At 50.5% G+C, this 15,834-nt stretch overlaps 1 protein-coding gene across 2 annotated transcripts in view; it reads left to right on the top strand.

The window, feature by feature from the left end:
- LOC144721622 (homeobox protein EMX1-like) overlaps positions 1-15,834 on the top strand; it is a 53,504-nt gene that overhangs the window by 13,828 nt on the left and 23,842 nt on the right. The window contains exons 2-3 of one of the 2 annotated variants that reach the window (XM_078599408.1): positions 1,595-1,654; positions 9,263-9,447. In XM_078599408.1, the coding sequence (XP_078455534.1) occupies positions 1,595-1,654; positions 9,263-9,447 (245 nt within the window). The remainder of the gene's footprint in view (positions 1-1,594; positions 1,655-9,262; positions 9,448-15,834) is intronic. The other variant, XM_078599410.1, reaches the window with a different exon arrangement.

Here is a 15,834-nt window from a genome sequence, read left to right as displayed (position 1 = left end):
TGTTAAGTGAATTATATAAATACTGTTGGCACGTATATGATGTTTGTACGCAGCATTAAAATCAGGCAAAAACGATCAATTGAGGTGGTGATCAACTCCGAGTCAGTGGCAGAAGGTCCACATTGCCGCGGTGAGGGCCAGGCCACTCCACACTGATAATAATGAAAGTAACAAAATAAATGAAGGCCGTTTTGTGAACATTTCAAATTTATTTTAGACGCTTAATAAAAAAAAAACAATCGTCCGGCTGATGCATACAAAACAGAAAAAAAAACCAGACCATTCCGTAAATGTTGATGGACGACGAGCTTCGCCACCTCGTGTTGATTCCGGTCCGCGTTCGATCTGTGCCCGAGGAGGCCGCAGTACACAACACGATGGTTCGCGCCGTGACAGAGAAACGTCATGTGCGGGTTCGGCAGGACAGCGCGGTCGGGAAGGCATTCCGCCGAGGTGGATTGTTACATCGCAATCCCGGATCTGTGTGTGTGGTGGGGGAAGGAGGGAAGAGAGAGAGAGGGGGGGGGGAGTTCATCCAGCAGTGGATTGATCATGGTTACTGCTGCTGTTGATGGTGACGATCGCGATGACACACGGTGTAGCGTGCAAATCCCCCTCGCGGAGCGCTCACTAATTTTCCATCGCGTCACGCTGTAACCCCGCGCCTCTCTCTCTCCCTCTCGCAACTCGCCTGGCATGTTACACAAAGCGATGTCAAAATGTACACGCCGGTGACATGCCCGCATAATGATCGCTATTTAGCCTCAACGCCGGAGCTTCGCCGCCCTAATTCGCGAGCACCTGCAGGTGCCTCTTAATGAGCGTCTAATTAATTATCTTAGCCCGCCCGTCCGTCAGCGAGCAGTCATTGCAGACGGCGTGAGCTGTCGATCATCGAGCGGTTTGTCGCTGCGTTCTTGCCGAATTATGTGTGCGACACTTTTTTTCTTCTTCTGAATTGTCAATCACGGGAATATGTTGTTCAGGACTTTCCATTCCCCGAGTGCGCGTGTGTCTGTCTGTGTGTGTGAGAGAGTTAGTCAGCCTCAAACTAGTACATGGTGCGCTGCGTAAAAAACATCGACACGAGGGAGACAAAGGCGGCTGGGCGTGGTGCTGGCCACCCCCCCCCCCCCTCCCCGTGTGCCGTTCTGGCCTTCACATGTGCTCGCTATACAGCACTTGCCCCAACAGTCTGTAAAGGCTATGCGGGGGATCTTTGTTTTTTTAGTTAGAGTTCGGGGAACGCTGCGCTCCGAATTCAGCGATCACGAGTTCGAGTCGCCCTTACGGCCAACAACAGCGGTGATTATCTGAACCGGTCCCAGGCTTCCCTTAGGCCGACTCGTTATCAAACGAATGCCTCGTGTGATGCGTAAACATCGCCACTAGGGGAGACAAAGACGGCGGCGCGTGGCTCTGGCCATCACACCCCCTCGCGTGCCACACCGGCCTTCACAGCGCTTACTAACAGCACTTTCCCCAAGTCAGCCTATTAAGGCTATATGGGGGATCTTTGTCTTTGTGTTAGACAGAGCGCCGTTGTCAAATTATTCCCATTCTGCTCTGCTGCCCCCTCTTCCCTCCCGCATAGTCTGGAACTCCTTTCCCCTGCAGTCCGTGCTGTCGACTCCCTGCCAATGTTCAAGTCCAGGTTCAGAAAACTTCCTTTTTACGCCGACCCACGACTCACTCGCTCTCTCTCTTTCTCTCTCGTTACAATATACACGTGTACACTCTTGATGTGCAGCGTTATTGGCATTACGTTGTATTTTGACGCTCTATACTTTCAAGTTGTATTTCAACGTATTGTATGTGGATAGAGCGTATACAATATATATATACACGACTATTTAAACCACGTCTCTCTACATCACTATGCTTTAAAAATAATTTGGAAAACGTTTGCCAATCCACTGCTGAATTTGGGCCTCACGCGCCATCGATTTGATCGTTTCCGGGCATCGAACTCTGTTGACCAGATTCGGAGCGCAAGTAAGCTAACCACTGCGCCACCGCTCTTCCTAAAATAACAATCATCGTTTACATTTCGCAACGCGTCCACCAGTGGAATTGTAACTGTTTGCTAGAGATGGCACTGCATCGCGCGCTTTCGGATGCGCTTCTGCGGCCGTCTGGAACGCTCTCCCTTTCGATATTAAAAAGTAACTGGAGCTGTGCACTTTTAAATCTAGACGGGAAATCACTTTCTGTAGAACTGCTTTTGTGTTTTAGTTTGTTGTCCTCCGCTCCCCCCCCCCCCACGCGCAACCTCCGATTGGCACGGTTTGACTAGGTACGGTGCGAAAGAAGTTCAACGTGCATGCACACAGCTGCTCGCACCTTCTTGGTTCTTTCGGTAAAGTCACGTAGAAGGGAAGTAATAAAATAATACAAATAAAACATGATAAAATAATTTCATATTTATTATGTTTTATTATTATTATTATTGTATTACTTCCCTTCTACGTGACTTTACCGAAAGAACCAAGAAGGTGCGAGCAGCTGTGTGCATGCACGTTGAACTTCTTTTGCACCGTACCTAATATAATATTTATTATGTTTTATTATTATTTTATTACTTCCCTTCTACGTGACTTTACCGAAACAACCAAGAAGATGAATCCCTGCAGTCACGAAAGCTTTAAATCGAAATTTAACAGCTGCTCACACGTTTGAATAATGGACAGCGTCACACCCTCGAGTCAATGTCGGCATTTCGTCGCGGCGTGCCACATTTTTTTCCCCCCACGACGAGCGCACGACGAGACGGAGCGACTGCAACGTATCAACGACGTCCGCCGAAGCCGTCACGCCGCGTCACCGACGACTGTTCCGCAAAGTTGCCGGTGGCGTTGAGCGTCGACCGAATCCAGGCGATGGGAACGGCGCTCGCGGGCGTAACGGATCCCGCGCGAACGAATGGAGGGGGGACGAAGGGACATCGATCGGCTCGCGCGGGGGGGCGATGTCGGTTCTCGCAAAGAGCGACGCATTCTCGATAAGCTCAGCATTATTTAAACACGATTGGCGAGATAGTCATACTTATGTTGTTATTAATTGAACGCCCCTGAAGATAAATACATACGTGGGTTTATTGATGAAATGTTTTCGAACGATAGCTTGTGAACTAATTAGTTCGTAGTGTGATGTGCGACACACAACGCGTGCAAGGGGCTTCGTGCACAGATTATTCCACCACGACCGCGTTCTGCTCGCATGGGTGTATACACCAGCATCGGCGCAGAGTGGCACTCGCTCAGATGTAAGTTAAAGATTTATCACCGAAGTCAAAGCGACGTCGCGCTAGAGCAGTGGTCGGCCATCTATAGATTAACATCGTGTCCACAGATCAGCGTAGTGACACACAGATGAGACTATCACGAGACCTACAGATTAACATCGTGTCTACAGACCAGCGTAGTGACACACAGATGAGACTAACACGAGACCTACAGATTAACATCGTGTCCACAGACCAGCGAAGTGACACACAGATGAGACTTACAACCTGCGGCTCCGGAACCGCAAGCGCCTCTTTAAGAACTCCTTCGTGACTTTTTTTTATGAAGGACTTTCTTCGTAATACATATTGCATCGCGTCTCTTGAACTACTGAGGGTTTTTTTTACCGAATCCGCAAACAAAAATGACTCTTCTTATAATTGTGTTCGCCCACCACTTCGCTCGAATGAGTTTAAATTCCGAGTCCAGTGGTAACAATTACCACATCCCTACGAGGAGGCCGCGTGATGCCCATAGAACAATAACAACGTAGTACCTAATTTATCGACCCTTCTCTCGGACCAGGATCTGAGCTCGCGCGCTTTTAATTACGAAGACAATGATCCCCCCACCCCCCCGTAAGACTGCAACAGCCTCTGGCGCGAGTGCTGTTCGCGAGCACCTACTACAACCACTCCCGAACGCATTTGTCCCTCCAGTGGTAACGTTGACGCACCGCACCGGGTCATAATTTAAGACTGAGTCGACCTAGTGGAGGCCCAGGGAGAGTTGAAAATATTCGCCGCTATTATCGGTCGTGAGCAGGAATCTAACTCGGATCGCCGCACGCTTGCTTGATGCGTAACGATTCAGGAACTGCAATTGAAGAGTGTTTGTGAATCCGTAAAATAAATAACAACACGAGATGCGGTAGCTGAACGAGATGGAGCCTGTAAAATACAGACTCACAGTGAGACACAAATGAGCATCGTACAACGTGACTAGCGCGCTAACACGAATGGTGACGAGTTGAGTGATACAACTTCTAAATTAGTTACTTCAGGGCCGGAAGGCTGAACAATTGTCACGCATGCAGTCGAGTCCATACGTAAAACTGGAAGAAAAACAAACACCCGAAACCCAACCGTGGTTGATCCATTGTTGGACCTTTGACCCACTCCCCCTCCAATAGTTACGACTTCGAGATTGCTCGCTCGAACTCGTAGGTCGGGCTCAGCCAGAAGTTCCACGTTGCTCCCGAGTCTCGCGCGAGAACGCTCCGTGCTTATCCGCGAGCGTTACCAGCGCCGTCAAGCTGATTCGCCTCCCGTGGAGTGTGACGCTAAAGCTGAAAGACGGCGCGAGAGAGAGAGAAATCAACAACCTCGCCACCGGTTGCTGAGTCGTAGTCACATCAGCAGTGTCCGTACAGCAGAACGCACGACCCGCGAGCGAGCGAGCGAGTGTGTGTGTTGTGTATATAGCGCAAGTAGCGGTGGTGTTAGCGCCCTGCGCTACGAACCCGGCCACGGCTGACATCAACGTTGATTATATGCACCGGTCGATGGTCTCCCCCCTAGGTTGACTCGGCCTCAAGCGAGCAACCTTGTGCGGTGTGTAAACATCGCCACCCTGGGAGACAAAGGCGGCCGGGCGTGGGTGGCGCGTGGTGCTGGCCACACGCCACCCACACCCCCCTAACTCCCAGCGTCCCAGCCTTCATAGGTGCTCGCGAAGCAGCTCTTGCCCCAAACAGTCCCGTGTAGCTTCTATATATGGTGGGGGGGGGGTGGAATCTTTGTCTGTAGCTGTGTAAGCGCGCGTGCGCTCGTCGATCTGTACGTACGCGATCAACGACTTCAATCTCTGTCCTGTCTCTCTCTCTCTGTGCGAGCCGGTCGCCCCTGGGCTCTCACGGCTGCTGTTATCTCGCCTGGCTTTGCTTGCTTTGCTTTCACACAACCCGAGATCCACTGCCCCCCCCTCCCTACCACGCACCCTCCTCCGACACCGCAAACGGCTACGTACGAGTTGGGGGACGCACGGTTATAGGGAATGAGGACTTCGCAAACAACAATAACAACAGCAACGACAGCAACGACGGCACAACAACAACAAGATTTAAACCGGGACCGCGATGCTTATTATATTACACATAACGGGCGGACTGATATATGACAACGCTACACACGGGAATGCACGCGGACGCGAACGCGTGTTCAGCAGCAGCAACGACAACAGCAATGTATCCGTCACTCGTCACCACGGCGCCGGTGCCAGGCTTGGTGCCTTTTGCGGCCGTCGTGCGAAGCGTCGACGGCTCGCTGCTGCTGCTGGGAAGGACGCGGGTGCCATGGGGGGGTCATTCCTCTCGGCGTCGACTGTCGTTTGGTGATCACGCGGCGTCTAAATCACCGCTGCTGTCCGAATGTCGCTAAATACGACCCCCGCGACGTCACTTGCATGGGGGCATAGGCTGCGCGTGCACCCGCGCGCGCGTGCGTTTGTGTTGGGAGCGGTGGCGCGGTGGTTAGCGCGCCGCGCTACGAACCTGGGCCACCCGAGTTCGATTCCCGCTCACGGCCCAACACCGGTAACGATTATCTGCACCGGTCCTGGGCCTCTCGTAGGTTGACTCAGTCTCAAATGAGTACCTGGTGCGGTGTGTAAACACCGCCACTGGGGAGACAAAGGCGATCGGGCGTGTGCCGTGCCCTGCCTTCAAAAATGCTCGCTGACAGCACTTGCCCCAACAGTCCAGTGAGGTTATTCGGGGGCTCTTTGTCTTTGCCGCGGAGGTGGAAGGCTGTGTAATAATTCTACACTGTTTTGTATTAAATATTAAGATATCGTAGATGGTTTATACGCTATTCATAGTAAATATGAGCGTATTTGGCTGCTGTCAATTTCCACTTTATAATACATTTTGTTGAGCTATCATTTTAGCTAGGACGCTTATGAAAAAGCGCCATATAAATAGATCAGTGGGCCTACACCTGGTCAAATAAAAATAGTGAAAATAGTTTCCGTGAATAACACGTGGAGTGTGGTGCGTGGTGTTTACGAGCCGGGTGCTTGAATTCCGCGCATCTCGAACGATGCAGTCGCAATAACACCGCGGTCGTTGTTGACAGCCTCATGTCAATCCACCGCTGGATAAAGGCCATCCTGTAGGCACGAGGGTTGTTCGACCACACGTCAGCCACGCGAGTCGTTGCAAGCCGGGACGACGAATCGAACTCGGGTTGATTGAGCTTCAGATCAAATCGCTGGTAATCGCTGCGCCACCGCTCCCGCATATGCAACGCAGTGGTATAGTTTAACGCTTAGGAGGCTTTCGCGACCAATATAATACATAATACAGTTTTTTTGGGGGGGGGGGTTAGATCGCGTAAATATATAAATGTGCCGTTAAACCCGCCTCCACCCGACGCAGCCAATTAGTAAGGTTCGTCACGTAAACAGAACGTTCCAATTCATTACTTGTTGTGGATTTGCTCTCCAACACACCGGTGTGCTGGACTATTGACGAATTGGCCACGTTCTGTTTACGTCCCAAACCTTACTAATTGGCTGTGTCGGGTGGTGGAGGGTTTAACGACACATTTATATTTAAGTGATCTAACCCCCCAAGAAAACCTGTCGCACCGGTCAGTTGAGCTATATATTTAGCACCAAATGTAATTATAACCACAACCAGTTCATTCAAATGTCTCAATGCGCTCGAATTAGAGGTCACATATGCGCGGCCAGGCAAATGCACGAGGATGAGATAGGTAATGATGCTTATCTATAACCCGTTGAGAATACCGATTAAAACCATTCGCCACTGTCATTGGTTGTGAGCGGGATTATCGCAACGTGCTAACCGTTGCTCCACCGCTCCCCACACCAAACACGCACTCTTACCATAAAAACCCAAAGATTCCCACTTTATAGCCTGAACAGGCTTCTGGGGCAAGTGCTGTTAGGGATCACCTATAAAGCCTGCGTAACGGTACACGATGGGTGGCCAGCACCGCGCCACAAGAACACGTACACACCGCAACACACGCAACATACCAAAACGCGCGTGCACACGGATATAAACATACAAATACACACACACACACAAACATACACACCGGAACACGCAACTACTAATGGCAACCACAACAACAAACACACCACACACACGGGCACGCATTACGGGCATACGCATTAAACAAAAAGGCAAGACTAATTGTACATGGCCTTAGAGAGTGTTGCGGAAAGTGTTGTTCGCGAGCACCTATTAAGGGCACCGATGCACGCTAGGGGATAGTGTGGCCAGCGTCACGCTCACACGCCCGTCTGATGTTCTCTCTGCTGCCGATGTTCACGCAGCCAATCAGCGCACCTCGTTCACGGCTATGTCGACCTAGGGGAGGCCCAGACCACGTTCATGTATCAATGGTGTCGTTTATGGTGGCTTGGAACTGAGCCTGGTGATCGGAAAAGTAGTGTAATTGTATGTGTACACACATATATACGCACGCAGACAAACGGATGCGATCGTATGTGTAAATCATGCGTTGTACTCTATGTAAGTGCCGCTTCCATTTCCTTTCCGCGAATTTCGCGATAGCTACGTTCATCAGAATTATCTTGAACCTTCGTCAGCTTAGCAACGTCACACAGAATATGTGTGCGTGTGCGTGTGTGTGCACGCACCCGTTATGCAACGTTACACAATTACGCCTTCAACGATTCGCAATAAAGGTTCTCATGGTCTTGCGATCCCAAGAGATCGTCTTACTTATCCCCCGACATCGCCCACCCGCAGGCCAAGAGTGGTAATAGTTAACGTCTGCTTGTATAGTCAGCCCTACGTCCTTACTAGCTCGTGCCAGACCGTCTCACGGACGGTTCGAAACTTACATTTCTAAAATACAGCCCTTAATTAGAGGAAAAACAATCAGACAAACTGAATGTCACGAGTGACCTTGCAGCCTCCTTGAGGCTTAGCCCCCTCCCGATAATATCACGAAACATGCCTTCGTGTGGGCATCCTGGTGCCATACCCTGGCTCTCCAGGAGAAGGCAGTACAGCAAGTTGACTCGTCTCCATCTGTTTACAATCGCGCGGGGGATTGAGCGTTGCCCCGTCACGCGCGGAGGGATTTTCTCCGGATGCCCCGGTTTCTGCTCACTTTTATTAGCACTCTCAATTAATATTTTAAGAAAGCATCTTAAAATAAAAACCCGAAGCAGGACCCTCCTGAAAAAAATAGTTATAGGATTCAGCGTGACTTTCCTGGAACAGTAAATACATTAACTATTATCATGTAGAAAATATTCGGTCCCGGTTTTTTTTTTTTACGTAGGTTAAGGTTCGAAGGTCGTGTCATTTTCTTCATCATCATCATCATCATCGACACCATAGGCCAGTGCTTCGTAGTCGGTGCGTCTCAGATGAAGTCCCGACAGGTGGGCCGTGGTATTTTCCGAATTCATACGAACGGAGCTCACCTCGCTGTTCGCAAACTCGGGATAGACGAACCCACGGGGCTGCGCAGTGGCCGATCAAGGCCCCGACCTCCCATCTCTCGCCCTCCCCACTCCATTGGCCGTGCACGCGCAGTGCGGCAGCAGCCTCCAGCCCCGCATTACCTCTCACCCACCCACCCACATTTGGGATGTGTGTTTGTTCGGTGAGCCTGGAAGATCGAGCAAGCTCCAAAGTGCCGCGTGCCGTGGAATGAACGAGGTTGAGGAGTAGTCGGCCATTGGCCACCGATTGCTCCCGGTCAGAATGAGCTCTCAATCGATCGCTGTAAGACGGGAATTACTCAAGTAGACGGTGCGTGCAATGGACAGGCGATAGATATATCTCTATCACACACACACACGGAACAAATTCACGTTCTTATACCTTCGCCCGAATCATGTCTGTCCATGCAATATTCAATAACCATTGCGTGGACCAACTCTCGTTCTCTCTCCCTCCGCCTCCCCACCTCTCTACCCCGACCCTACACCCCCCTCCCTCCCTCCCCGGCGCATTGCGCACAACTCAGGGCCCGAGACCGGCCACGAAGGGCTGCTCTTTCCGGGCCCGTTCGCTCGCAAGCCGAAGCGCATCCGCACGGCGTTCTCGCCGTCGCAGCTGCTGCGCCTGGAGCACGCGTTCGAGAAGAACCACTACGTGGTGGGCAGCGAGCGCAAGCAGCTCGCCAGCAGCCTCAGCCTCACTGAGACGCAGGTGCCCTGCCATGGCTTCGTTTTGTTTCGTGTTTTTTGTTTGTAGCTTTGCACGCGATTTGATCTGAAGCTGAATTAGGAACCCGAGTTCGATTCCCGGGCCGCGCCTCGCATTGGTGGCGGCGAGCGGTATCTGAACCTGTCCCTGCCGCGCCGACCACCTTCTCCAGCTTGTGCCGACGTGCGTGGTTGAAGTATGGTCAAACTACCATCGTGCCCACTTGCCCTAGGAAGGCCTTCATCCAGCAGTGGATTAACAAAGGGCTGTAAAGAACTACTACTGTATTATTATGACTACATCGTCTGCGATGCGCACAACTCGATCAGCCGACTCGTGAGCATCACGCCCCAAGCTGTACGCGATACGCATTCGAATTATTTAATTATTTAGCTATATTATTTGACCAGCTAAGGCTCACTGAGCTATATAGCTCTTTTAGAGAAGCGACCTGGCAATCACAAATGATAGCTCAACGAAGTGGCTTATCACGTGGAAATTTACAACAGCCAAATACCTTAAACGCGTGATGTTGATTCTAAATGTGGATGGAAAAACCGGAGGACCAGGGGAAAAATCCACGCGACCACGGGGAGGGAGAACACGCAGACTCCAGTTATACAGCAGGCGTCAGGGTCGGGATGGAACCCATGCGCTCCTGTACACCAGGCGAGAGAGTTAACATCTCGTCACCGTGACTACTGCCACGCACGCGCCAGTCCCCTTTTGCCAATACACAGCTGGATTGGCAAAAGGGGTCAATTGAACACACACCTGTGGAGCACGCTGATCACTGCTGATTGGACCTTGGCAGGTGGGGTTCTACGACGCGTCACTACGCCTGTGTTTTTTTTTTGTGGTGGTGGTAGTGGCCACTCATCCAAGCGCTATCCAGGTCGGTGATTCTGCCCGGCGGTGGTGCGTTCGCCGCTTTGTCCTAGAGGTTTCGCGGTTCGATTCCAGCGGCCACCCTGATTATTACTGCGGGTGTACTGGCCGTACAAACACCCACCCTCTACTGCGCAACGGACGTTAAAGATCCCTGATGTCATGCGCAAGAGTAGGGGCCTATTGTGTTGCAGGCGTCCGAACGCAAATTTACCAAATATGAAAAGTATCGCCCGAAAATGACTCCTACGGCGAAAACATGGCAGGACCCTCCGGAAAACGAGTCATGACACTCAGTGAGGATTTCTTGACTTAAATAAATATATAAATAGGTGATAATAATGCGTGATGGGATCGGCATATTCGGGGTAATTAAGTCACGAGCAGGTGATTATCACGGGGGCCTTGATTTCTCACTCAGTTTTTTTTGTTTTACCGGCTCGCTGGAAGACTCTAGATGGGCACGTCCCTAGAGTTGATACAGCCGTCGCGAGACGTATACTCAATGTGGTGTGCTGGGTGCAGAAATAATTCCCGGGTCACTGAAACCGACAGACCAGGCTGAAATGAGAGCCAAATTTATCGCAACTACACCCATCATCATCATCATCGCCATCATCATCGTCGTCGTCGTCGTTATCATCATCATTGTCGTCGTCGTCATTATCATCATCACAAAACGGCCGGTGATTCGAGAAACAAAGCAAGTTGCACGTGGATGAGCGACAAACAGGGAAGTTAGCAGCAATGTTCCTCACAATGTGATGTGCTATGAAGACGGGCCATTGCCCGAAACGTCGCCGATTGTGTTTTTTTGTTGTCGTTGTTGTTGTTAATTGCGCTTGTGCACTAATGCTAACGCAGCAGCGGCAGCAGCAGCACAATGAGTTAATTCCCGAAATGTACACGGTTGTCTGATCTGGAGAGCGGGTAAAACGTTTAATAACGCACCGATTGCTTGGTTGGGTTGTGATTTGATCGCTATAGATGCCTTATTGGCAGACCACTTAACCACAAGTAGTTGTAAGCTCATGATCTTCCGACTGACTAATTTAAAAGACGTTTGACATCATCATCATTATCTTTACAATGCTACCGTCGGTATATTGAAAGGCATTTGGCCATTCATTTCGCGTTTAAATAGCGAATCAAGTGTTGGCCAAGGTTCAGCGCCTTCCACGCACAGCGCTGAGACGAACAGACGACCACGAAGCTGTACGTGTCTAATTTATATTATCACCAACAAACGTCACACTAGTAATCATACATTCACAATAACGATCCACATACGCAGTCAATGGGCGCACGTATATACTATATAGCATACACATCTACTGTACAGACATAACGAACCCCGTGTAGCCACACAGACTTCTGGGGAAAGTGCTTTTAAGCGAACGTCTGTCAACGACTAAGAAGTCGTTAGTTGTTTAAAGTGTGAGTCGATGTGAGTCGACCTGGGAGAGGCTCGCATTGAGATTTAATTCGGCAACGACTTTTTTATCCGTGGCCGGGAATCGAACTCAGCTCACCCGGTTCAATGCGCAGTACGCTAACCGCTGCACCACCCCCCCCTCCCAACCCACCTCACCCCCCGGAACCCTAATTCACCCACACACGCACACACGCACGCACGCACACACGCACACACACACGCACACGCGCACACACACACACGCACACACACACACACGCGCACACACACACACGCACACGCGCACACACGCACACACACACGCACACACACGCACGCACACACACGCACACGCACGCACACACACGCACACACACGCACGCACGCACACACACGCACACACACGCACGCACACACACACACGCACGCACACACACGCACACACACGCACACACGCACACGCACGCACACACACGCACACACACGCACGCACACACACGCACACACACGCACGCACACACACGCACACACACGCACGCACACACACGCACACACACGCACGCACACACACGCACACACACGCACGCACACACACGCACACACACGCACGCACACACACGCACGCACACACACGCACACGCACACACACACGCACACACGCACGTACCCTTTCACGCAATAATCCAGAGAGAGGCGGACTAAGGCAGATTTAGGATCGTTAGGGTTTAATCTCAACGCCCGGGGCTTACAGAGCGAGGCTGTCGCTTGTTTCGTGATTCTCGGGGTGCAGTTTTAATGCCACAGGCTCAGAGAGACAAACGATGGCGTATTTATGGGGGGGGGGGGGGGGGTAGCGTTCGTTTATTTTTATATTCTCGACTCGTAACGTACGAGCGGCCTAGCCGCGAGATAACAAACATTAGCAATGCAACTGAACGCATTCGTCAATAACAACCGCGCGGCCTTGAAAATAATAAAGTGTAGGGTTAGACGACGTTTTGGGGAACGGTCCTTCTGCATGGCGCATGCGCTGCGATGAAAGGGCGCCGTTGAGCAGTGGGTCGATGTCTCATTGTGAATCGTGCCAACGAAGCAGCGGCAACAGCGGCAGCATTACCAAAGTAATGTTTTTCAAATAATAAATACTGATAACACCCCCCATCCTCACCGCCGTTGATCAACAGCGGGTGTATTAAATGTGTGGGGGGGGGGGGTCGCAGTTTAAGGGGCGACGATTCGATTCAATAATTCGCGCTGTCTCGTTTTTTTTACCGCTCGTTTGTATCGTTCGTGTTGGCGCCGTTAGCTCTAGATGTAACATTCGGACACGTTTTGTGTAACTCGTAGATCAATCGGTTCTCACGCGATACCACGCCGCAATCGTGAGCGCAACGAGCAAACACTGGGTAACCCGCTTAAGGCTGAGTCGATCTAGGGGAGAGCCAGGGCAGGGTTAGATACCACTTGCCATTATTTATCCATGTTTTATTCGGGTTAGGCCTCACGTGGTGAGTAGTTTTATACCAACAAATATTGCGATGAACCCTCCACCACCATGGCGAGATTGCCACGTTGACACAGGCAGCATTATTTATACTTAGCCAAATGTGTTGATCCAATTCTCATCGATAAAGTTCCCGCTCACGGGTAGCTTAAGACTTTCCTGCACTGAATTTGACATCAATATCGAGGACGTTTTATTCAAACTACTTTGAACTTCATCCGATAATGCATGACCAATATTTGTTTTTATCCGTGGCCGTGGTTTGAACCGAGGATATTCTGGATTGTGGCGGAAAGCCGTGCACAGACATTCACGCCCGCACATGAATTCTATACACTGCAGTATATATATAGTACACGTGGTTTGCTCGTTAAATGAGCGTGAAAAAAAAATCGCTCGTAGCAAGCTTACGACTCTGAGATATTGGTGTTAATTCCACATTCATATGGCTGGAGCGAGTCTATAACAACAATACAAGCTGCTACTGATATACGATCAAAGGAGAGACGGAGATCTGTTCTACACCTACATAGGGCAAGTTTAACACTAAACGTGACATCCGGCTCATACAGAACGGCACTCGTGTGCAGGTCCAAACTTCGATTTATCAACATGGTAATGGTGCAACCCTGAAATGTCTTGCCAACGCCACTGCTGCCGGAAGAGCCTCTACTACAGAGGGAACTCCAGATAATTATTAGATCGTATTTGTCTTACTCTATTTTCGGACGTCTTGGAAGAGGAGATTATATATATACGCACAGTTTAATATTTGTATATTTTGTTATGGTAACTCATTAATAGGTCGAATGCGTATTGTATGCAGCGGTAGAAAGAGCATGTTCTTGGTCGCGTTATTCAGGGGGGTTATTGTAATTCACTTCGTCAACTTAACGCACTCACGAACACAAAGATCCCCCGTATAGCCTTAACAGACTGTTGGGGCAAGTGTTGTTAGCGAGCACCTATTAAGGCCGCCACAGCACACGAGGGGGTGGGTGGCCAGCACTACGCCCGGCCGCCTTTGTCTCCCTAGTGGCGATGTTTACACGCCGCACAAGGTATTCATTTGAGGCTGAGTCGACCTATGGGAGGCCCAGGAACGCCTTCAGGTAATCGTCACCGGTGTTGGCCGTGAGCGGGAATCGAACTCGGTTCGCCGGGTTCGCAGCGCAGCGTAGCGCTAACCGCTGCACCACCGCTCCCCACAGGCGCGCACACACACAGCACAGCACTGACGGAAAATCCACTTAGTCCTAAGCATGGAGAGTCGTGTTTTGTCTTCTTCTTCTTCTCAGTAACATCGAGTGAGCGCATCACACACACAGTGCAGGCAATCGCGAATACGCTAACTTTAGAAATCCATAGCTCGGGCAGCCAAAGCAATGACCACGTGTGCCCTACTCACTGCCCTGTTGTATCCGGCCGCGCGCAGCTCGAGTGGGTGATGCATTTCACAATGTGGACACCGACCGCCTCTTTCGTCAGTCAGTGCACTGCTGGGCGAGCACCTCCCCCACGCCTCCGTCGGCCGTGGATTGGGAGGGGGGCGGACGAAATTTGTATGAGCACGTTTGACTACGTACTTTACGAAAAAAAAGTTCAACATACGTACGTTATGTTCGTATGTACGTATGTAAAATGCATACGTGTGTGCACATGTGACGATGATCTGAACCTGTCCCGAGCCTCGCCTCGGTCGACGCAACCTCCAATGAGCGCCCGGTGCGATGTGTTCACGTCGCCACTGATGGCCACCCACCCCCTCGTGTGTGTCGTGCCGGCCTTGCTCAGAGGTTCTAGATTTGAAGCTTTTGTAACTGCAAGGATTCATACTCTTAGGTTTTTTCGGTAAAGTCACGTAGGTAAAAAATGAAATTAAAATTAATTAAAGTGATAATAGAAATAAAATAATAAAATTTCCCAGAGGTACTCCTCGCGCGCAGCACTTGTTCGTGCAGTCTGCGTTAAGGCTACACGGGGAATGTGGCTATATCTTCGCCGTACGTACAATTCAGAATCGGAACATGTCTTTATACTGGAGGAATCCGATGAGCTATGAAGCTCTTTTTTGACAGTGGTCAATTAGTTGGCTGGGTGGCCCCGGGTCTGTTCGCTCGCTCGAGTCTATACCCCCCCTCCCCCCCCCCCATTAATTGGATAAAAAAAAAACACTTTAAAAATAAAAACCCAATCCAGGACCCTCCTGCAAAAGAGTCATCCGACTCAGCGTGGCTCTCCTGGATGGATCAATAAATACAAATATTTGTTTTTTCATCACCCACCTCTGCCCCTCCACATTGGCGACAGATGCTCTCCATCAGGAAGAAACTTGTGGTTCGTATTTGGAAATGGATGTTGTTGTGCATGTTGAACTTATTTCACACCGTGCGGAGCCAACTGTACAAATCAGAGGTGCGGGGGAAGGACAACAAACTAAATTCAACAAGCAGAGAGTTATTTTTAGATTTAAAAGTGCGTAACTCCAGTGTGCGTCCTAATGTCGGGAGGGAGAGCGTTCCAGACGGCCGCAAAAGCGCATCTGAAAGCGCGCGGTGCAGTGGCCGTCTTTGCTCGATCAAAT

This window comes from Lampetra planeri, chromosome 12, assembly GCF_965212315.1.
Source record: "Lampetra planeri chromosome 12, kcLamPlan1.2.h2, whole genome shotgun sequence".
NCBI classification, from domain to species: Eukaryota; Metazoa; Chordata; class Hyperoartia; order Petromyzontiformes; family Petromyzontidae; genus Lampetra; species Lampetra planeri.
This window is presented reverse-complemented; position numbering and strand designations above follow the sequence as displayed.